Source organism: Odontesthes bonariensis, chromosome 16 (assembly GCF_027942865.1).
Source record: "Odontesthes bonariensis isolate fOdoBon6 chromosome 16, fOdoBon6.hap1, whole genome shotgun sequence".
NCBI lineage: Eukaryota > Metazoa > Chordata > Actinopteri > Atheriniformes > Atherinopsidae > Odontesthes > Odontesthes bonariensis.
This window is the reverse complement of record NC_134521.1, coordinates 1,144,591-1,152,394: the sequence shown is the minus strand read 5'-3', so window position 1 is coordinate 1,152,394 and position 7,804 is coordinate 1,144,591. Positions and strand designations below refer to the sequence as shown.

General features: G+C 45.0%; 1 protein-coding gene and 1 non-coding gene across 2 annotated transcripts; one reads left to right on the top strand and one right to left on the bottom strand.

Annotated features, from left to right (window-relative positions):
- Window positions 1-1,938: 1,938 nt before the first annotated feature.
- On the bottom strand, window positions 1,939-2,021 carry trnal-cag (transfer RNA leucine (anticodon CAG)). The gene has a single exon. It is a non-coding gene; the product is annotated as a tRNA-Leu (tRNA).
- A 3,375-nt stretch (window positions 2,022-5,396) lies between these two features.
- On the top strand, window positions 5,397-6,889 carry LOC142401599 (heat shock protein beta-11-like). Its single transcript, XM_075487066.1, has one exon. The coding sequence runs from the start codon at window positions 5,445-5,447 to the stop codon at window positions 6,102-6,104; it is 660 nt and encodes a 219-aa protein (XP_075343181.1). The 5' UTR covers window positions 5,397-5,444; the 3' UTR covers window positions 6,105-6,889.
- The last annotated feature ends 915 nt before the right edge of the window (window positions 6,890-7,804 follow it).

Below are 7,804 nucleotides of genomic sequence, written 5' to 3'. Positions count from 1 at the left end.
TGAGCCCATTGTTTCCGTCAGTGAAACAGTAGCTGTTTTCACACTGAGACCCGCTACCTTAGCGGGTCCAAATTGCCACTTCATCCCGCGTCGAGCAATGTGAACGCTTGGCGTGTTGGTGACCCGTGTCGCCTGAAGCCGAGTTCAGGGGGCGTGGCCTAGTGGCAGAGCGTCACACGAAACACATAAAATGCTGGGCGTGTACAATGACGTAGGCGGGACACCGCGCTCTCCCATCTTTCTCTTCAGCCCTTCCAGCAGAGGTCCATCCTTCACCGTCCCAACATGTGGCGGTAAATAACGTCCTCTGTTCGGGGGCTGAGGAGCTCGCGGACCTCCTTGTCTCCCCAGTTGGCCATCTTGAAAAATGTCTCCAACTTGCAGAGTAGAACTTGAAGTCAAACTTGTCCTCACCTGTCGCTGATGTTCTGAATCAGCTGTCCCTTCTGTCTTTTAAACTCCTCACGCCACGCCCACGTCCGACCCGCGTCGATTGCTTTCACACCAAACTCGACTCGGCAAAAAGACTAGGGTCCGACGCGGGTCGAAAGGCGAGTCGAGTTGACGCGGCAGCCCGGGTCGGCAGTGTGAACACAACAGCGGACACGCTAAATTCGCGGATTAAACGCGGGTTATTCGGCAGTGTGAAAGGGGCTAACGCTGATGTAGTGGAACTTTTTAGGCCATTATTATTCCGTTTGACATCTCTTTGTATCTCAGGATGAATTTAAAATTCACCAGCGTTAGTCCGGAGCGGATCGAAAACGCGACATTCATTCATAGTTATTGCATGTTGGTAGTATTTCCTCCCTTTGGTGAAATATTCACTTTGCAAGTTGCCCTGTTGTCGTCTTTTTTAGGGATGTGTAACCAAACTTTCGAGCGTTTGTACCGCTTGGGCGCCATGTTTACTGTTGGCTGCTGGCTGCGCTGGACTCACCACGCAACGTTGCGTGGTGACGTCATTCGCGCCCAGTGGAATCGATACGGGAATCGTTTGCAAAATCGCCAAACGATTCCAAGGAATTGAAACACTGGGAACCGGTTCTCAACAAGAACCGGGTTCGATTCCCATCCCTAGCTCTAGTGATACGACTTTCATTCCATGTTTGCATGACCGTCATCGAGGATACGCTCTCATCCAAAGAGACTTCCAGGTGAGGAACACATCGGGGTTCAGGGCCTCACCTGAGGACCCTCCCAACATGTAGGCTGGGATGCCGGGACTGTACCAGCCATCGTGTGACTAAAGGACGAGGAAATGACAGAAAAATTCTGAATCGAGTACATTTCAGTACTTCGTGTTTCCTTTTCTTCTGTAGAAAGAGGGAGAAAAAAAACCTTTGAAAATGGACTAGAAAAGTTTTATGCTACAGAATCTGAAGAAATCTGAAGCTTGAGTTTCAAAACTTAATCACATTTTAACTTTCTTTCTTTTTTGTTAAAAAGCATGATTTAAATTTTAATTTATACTGTTTTAATGTATCTGTAAAGCACTTTGAATCGCCCTGTAGTTGAATTGTGCTGTACAAAAAAACTTTCCTTGCCTTGCCTCACAGGGGCGCCACCTAGTGGAGAACACAGAAACCGTAACTGACAGCACAACATGCTAAGATGTCTGATTGAAGTGGATTGAAAGACACACCGTAGGTACTGTAAGAATAAAGTTCAGCAGCAGAGCATTGGTACAACATAAAGCCGAAACAGGCAGGATAAAAAAAGAAGACATAACGTTGCATCCATGTCAGCTCAGAGGACAAACACACGTTTCAGCTCCTGAAATAAAATAAAATAAATTAAATTAAACTTGTTGAGTAGGTTCACATTCTGTGTTTGCTGTTTCTTTATTTATTTTTTACAATCTTTGGTTTATTGAAACTTTGACGGTTGGAATTTGCCACGGCTTGGGGTTGGTAGTAAAAGAAGAAAAAAAGGAGCTGTCAGAAGTGGGATTCGAACCCACGCCTCCAGGGGAGACTGCGACCTGAACGCAGCGCCTTAGACCGCTCGGCCATCCTGACGGTGTGATGTCATGACACCAGTACGGTCCTTAACTCCGGCCTGAAGTATTTACTCACATTTAGAAAATGATTCTGACTTTATCAGGTGCAGGTTGCAGGTTTAACTGGTCACACAGGCAGCCTGCATGGATGGAAATATATTCAACATCAGGCAAACATGGTGTTTCAGGTCATTTTTCAGCATTTATTTAAATAAAATACTTCAAATCTGAAGTTGACAATGCATCCATATTTATCCACATACCCCATATTTCTTATTGGTTCAGTCTGCTCAGTTAAATTTATTTTTACCTTTATTGTTAAATGTACAAATCTGTTTTATTTTATTTAGTTTACTGATGTTCATTATTATTACTATTATTATTATTTACCCTACTCTTCATACTGTAGATTTGTATATAGCTGATGTTTATTCTCTATTTCTATTCTATTTATTCTATTTGCTTGTTAAATGTACGCTGCTGCTGCAACAACAATATCCCAAATTGGGATGAATAAAGTACTTATCTATCTATCCTTGTTCATATTTCACCTGAAATCAAATCAAATCAAATTTATTTATATAGCACATTTCATGTACAAACAGTTCAAAGTGCTTTACATAAGATAAAAGCATTGCAGCAGGGAGTGCAAGAAGCATTAAAATACATAAAAGAATATAAAGAGAAACAAATAAAATGATTTAAATGAATGTAAAAACAAAATACAAAAATCTTTCCCTTCCAAACATCAAAACCAATCAGATAAACTAAATCACTGATGTTTACAGAAAAACAACTAAAATTACCCTCCTATGACTGAGCCTCTGATCAGTCTTTGAGGGCACTTTTTATTATTATTATTATTATTATTATTATTATTATTATAAGAATATAAGATAAGCATTACTTGTCATTGGGGGCATATAATCCTAAAGCTACAGCCATGTTCTTAGTAATACACACAAAATAAGTATTAATCAACACAAATGATCAGAAATCGCGATCGGATTTCTGATCGTCGGGTGCGTCAGAGCTCTGTCCGGCAGGTCGTAGGTTCGAGTCCAGCTCACTGCGGGAGAACGCGACTAACTTAAAACTCAGAATCTTCCATAAAACACAGAGATGCCGCCTGGATGCCGCTGCAGGGAAAAATGTCTCTGATGTTTCATTATTCTGTATTTTCTGGGTGATACTTTGACTTTTAATGGCGGCACAGACCGATCACGTCTGCCTGTTACTGGGAACAATTCTAAAATGGCGCCGATATTAACCTTCCACTAACGGTCAGTTGTTGTCAGAACCTTTGGCGGAAGTCCTGCTTTGGCTCTACATTGTTAGAACTAAGTCGACCTCGGAGGATCTCTTCCTCTCCCCCCTTTTTTAGCTCCTTTCTCAGAGCATTTTTTCACCCCGACGTGATTTAACGTTGATGAGTCCGGATGATGTTTACGTTGACGCCGACACGTCACGTCAACTGAAGAGGCGACAGACTCACCGAGTTGTCAGCTGACAGGCTGATTGGCTCAGAGCGGATCGAGGAGCGATCCTATTGGCTGGGATGGAAGGGCGGGAAGAGCGGGCAGTGTTAACATGGTAAAGAGTAAAAATAGAGCTGCCTGCTCAGAGACTTAACCTGGAGGATGACTGTTTCCTACTAAATTCAACAACACACAGCTCACTCAGTTTAATTCATTTTTAATTATTTCTTCACAATGAAGTTATAAAAAGAGCTAAAATATCAAAACACACCTTAGGTAATGTTTCACAGGCATTTTTTCCCCCCAATAACAACACCTTCTGGATGCTTGCTAAGCATAAACAGCTAGCATGAATTGTGACTTCCACTGGCTATGCTAATGTTTTGTGTCCAACGCCAGGCCAAATCTTTTTGATGTGCAGGAATTTGCTACTTTTATTGTTACTGTTATTTTATTGCTAATTTTATCTCCAATTTTATTTTCATCTGTGATGAAGTCCTTCTTATTGCTTTTATTGATGACTCTCTTGTGATGCAGTTGCTGTTGTGAAGCACTTTGGTCAGCTGAGGTTGTTTTAATGTGCTACATAAATACATTTTGAATTGAATTGAATCAAAACCAAAGACCAAAGTACATGAGCTCGGCCTAACTTGGTTATGTCATGTTGGTCAGATGTGACTCAGATGTTAGAAGCTGGCTTTGACAGCTTAGGGAGGGCAAGAGATGGAGTAACGGCCTAAAAAAGGTAGTTTATGTGTTTATTAATGTCTCATGAGCACTCAGGTATGGATAAAAGCTAATTTAGTGAGTGACTAAACATGAAAGTAGTTCATGGTTAGCATGTAGCGTGGCAGCTAGCAGGAAATAACTGCTGATTGTAAAATGAGGACCAAAATTATTCCTCAAAAGGTACAGAAGGTCATTTAACTGCAGTTATAATCATTGTATTGGCTGCTGTGTGAGGTGCAGTCCTCATCCTAAACTGTAGAGGTCGCTACTGTAAAAGGACATCAGTCCACCGAAGGAAAAGCTCCAGAGGAAGTCGTACAGGGAGTCCAACATATATAACTTAACTACAGGCTTAACTTCTAAATGTGTTTGTTTGTTTTTACATTAACAATAAATGATGTTGGTGGAAACAAACCAGCTCCCTGTAGCTCTGCTTATTCAGACAGGTGGAGCTTTAAACTGGTTACAGGAAACATCCAGGAGTTTTATGGCGTGTTCCCACTCTGCAGTCCGGTACGGGTCGGTTCAGTCCGGTTCACTTATTTCAGTGTTTCCCACCAAAGCGTATCGGTCCCATGGAACCCGTTACCATGGATCCCGTTACCATGGATCCCGGTCCCATGGATCCCGTTACCATGGAACCCGTTACCATGGATCCCGTTACCATGGATCCCGTTACCATGGATCCCGTTACCATGGAACCCGGTCCCATGGAACCCGGTCCCATGGAACCCGTTACCATGGAACCCGTTCCCATGTCTGTAACCCAAAAGCTGACCCCAAAGAGACTCGACCCGTACCGTTCTGAAGAGTAGAAACGAGGTTTAAGTCATGAAGAATCATGGCAGCCTCAGTAAGTGTTTCAGTACGGCCGCTGTTTGTTCTCAGGACTTGGAGAGTTCAGACTCGGTTCTGATTGGTTCTGGTTTTAGGAACCGGGGAATGTGTCGTGTCAGTGATGATCCTCACAAAGACTGGCATACGTGTGTGTGTGTGTGTGTGTGTGTGTGTGTGTGTCAGCTGCCACATGCCGGCACGTCTCAGCTTTGTTCTATTCCCGTCTCTTCCTCGGTCACAGTCTTAATAAAGCAGGTGAGCGCACAGACGCACAGGCGCAGGAATGCTGCTGGAACTTTCCGGCTGTGGGAGTGGTTCTGGTTCTGGTGTCGGCGTATAAAAGCAGCAGGCAGACAGAGGCTGGGTCAGACCTCCCAAACCAAAGCAAAGCAAACAGGATGTTGTGTCCCAGCGCCTTCCAGCCGGCCCACCTCCCCCTCCGGCCTTTCCTGGACCTGCACTGGCCGGTGCGCAGCCTGTGGCCCGAGGCCCGGCCGCTCTTCTACCGCATGGAGCAGGAGATGCTGCAGCACATGCAGGAGATGCGGCAGAACATGGAGTACATGGAGCGGCTGCACCACCAGATCTTCCAGGAGATCGACCCCACGTCCCTCTCCGCGGGGGGCTTCCGGCCCATCGCCTTCCAGGAGCTGGGGCAGGACGGGGGCGGCTTCGCCCTCAGCCTGGACACCCAGGAGTTCTCCCCGGAGGAGCTGTCCGTCAAACAGGTGGGCCGGAAGCTGCGGGTGAGCGGCCGGACGGAGAGGAAGCAGGAGGACGGGGCGGGCTGCTGCTCCTACAGCAGCCAGGAGTTCAGGCAGGAGTTCCAGCTGCCCGAGGGCGTCAGCGCCGACACCGTCACCTGCTCGCTGCTGGGGGGCCGGCTGCAGATCCAGGCCCCCCGGGAGAGGGCGCTGCCCGACGGGAAGGAGCGGATCGTCCCCATCAGCGTGGCCTCCGCCCCGGCCCTAACCTCCACCTCCACCTCCAGCTCCTCCACCAGCGGGGCGTCGGAGCAGAGCACCACCACAGAGAGCCTCCCTGCTGAGAAAAACTGAGCCGAGTGGTGCATCGCAGCTACTAACACATCTTTGCTGTGCTTTTATTGTGAAGGGAACAGGACTGAACTGTTAGAGATAAACTGAATGTTTAGTGTCTTATTCAACAGGTTAAATCTTCCCTTCAGTTCTAATAAAAAACACACGATGAGACGTCTCATGTTCGGCCATCTTTGTTTCATCCGTGTTGCTCGATCTGACGGGCAGAAACCACAAATCTGATGTTTTCTTTAATGAATGAATGACATTTAAGGATTGAACTGTTAGAGATTAACTGAATGTTTAGTGTCTTATGTTTTATAACTTATACTTCGAGCTGTTACTCATGTGCAGCACTTTGTTTCAGCCACAGCTGTTTTAAAGGGCTTTATAAATAAAGTTGAGTTATTCAGCAGATTAAGACAATCTTCCCTTCAGTTCTAATAAAAAACACACGACGAGACGTCTCATGTTCGGCCATCTTTGTTTCATCCGTGTTGCTCGATCTGACGGGCAGAAACTACAAATCTGATGTTTTTCATCTTTACTTTAGCAGAATATTTTATTTTTTACTCTCGTTTGTCTGAAATAATCCAGAAAAAAACATCAAACTGTCAAACAAAGCTGGTCTATTTTACAATGTTCCATTTATCTTAAAAACTGTTGTTTTCATGACAAAAGTGACTTATGGTTTCATTTCTTTTACATATAATAACTATTTTATTGCTCTGCAGTGTTTGTTTTGTCATGAATTATCTTTGTCTAGCGTAACAATTTGAATAAATATAATAAAACATTAAATTACATCATTCTAATGTCTTCATTACATTATAAAATCAGAATCATTCTGTTTGAACGTGTTTGTTTACAGGATTTACGGGGACCCTTTGCGTTTGTTTACAGGACTTACGGGGACCTTTGCGTTTGTTTACAGGACTTACGGGGACCCTTTGCGTTTGTTTACACGACTTACGGGGACCCTTTGCGTTTGTTTACACGACTTACGGGGACCCTTTGCGTTTGTTTACACGACTTACGGGGACCCTTTGCGTTTGTTTACACGACTTACGGGGACCCTTTGCGTTTGTTTACACGACTTACGGGGACCCTTTGCGTTTGTTTACAGGACTTACGGGGAGACTTTGCGTTTGTTTACAGGACTTACGGGGAGACTTTGCGTTTGTTTACACGACTTACGGGGAGACTGTGTTTGTTTACACGACTTACGGGGACCTTTGCGTTTGTTTACACGACTTACGGGGACCCTTTGCGTTTGTTCACAGGACTTACGGGGACCTTTGCGTTTGTTTACAGGATTTACGGGGACCCTTTGCGTTTGTTTACACGACTTACGGGGACCCTTTGCGTTTGTTTACACGACTTACGGGGACACTTTGCGTTTGTTTACATGACTTACGGGGACACTTTGCGTTTGTTTACAGGACTTACGGGGACCCTTTGCGTTTGTTTACAGGACTTACGGGGACCTTTTGCGTTTGTTTACAGGACTTACGGGGACCCTTTGCGTTTGTTTACAGGATTTACGGGGACCCTTTGCGTTTGTTTACAGGACTTACGGGGACCCTTTGTGTTTGTTTACAGGACTTACGGGGACCCTTTGCGTTTGTTTACAGGACTTACGGGGACCCTTTGCGTTTGTTTACACGACTTACGGGGACACTTTGCGTTTGTTTACAGGACTTACGGGGACCCTTTGCGTT

Coding starts and splice junctions, on each gene's coding strand:
- LOC142401599 (XM_075487066.1), top strand. CDS start 5,445: ATGTTGTGTCCCAGCGCCTTCCAGCCGGCCCACCTCCCCCTCCGGCCT.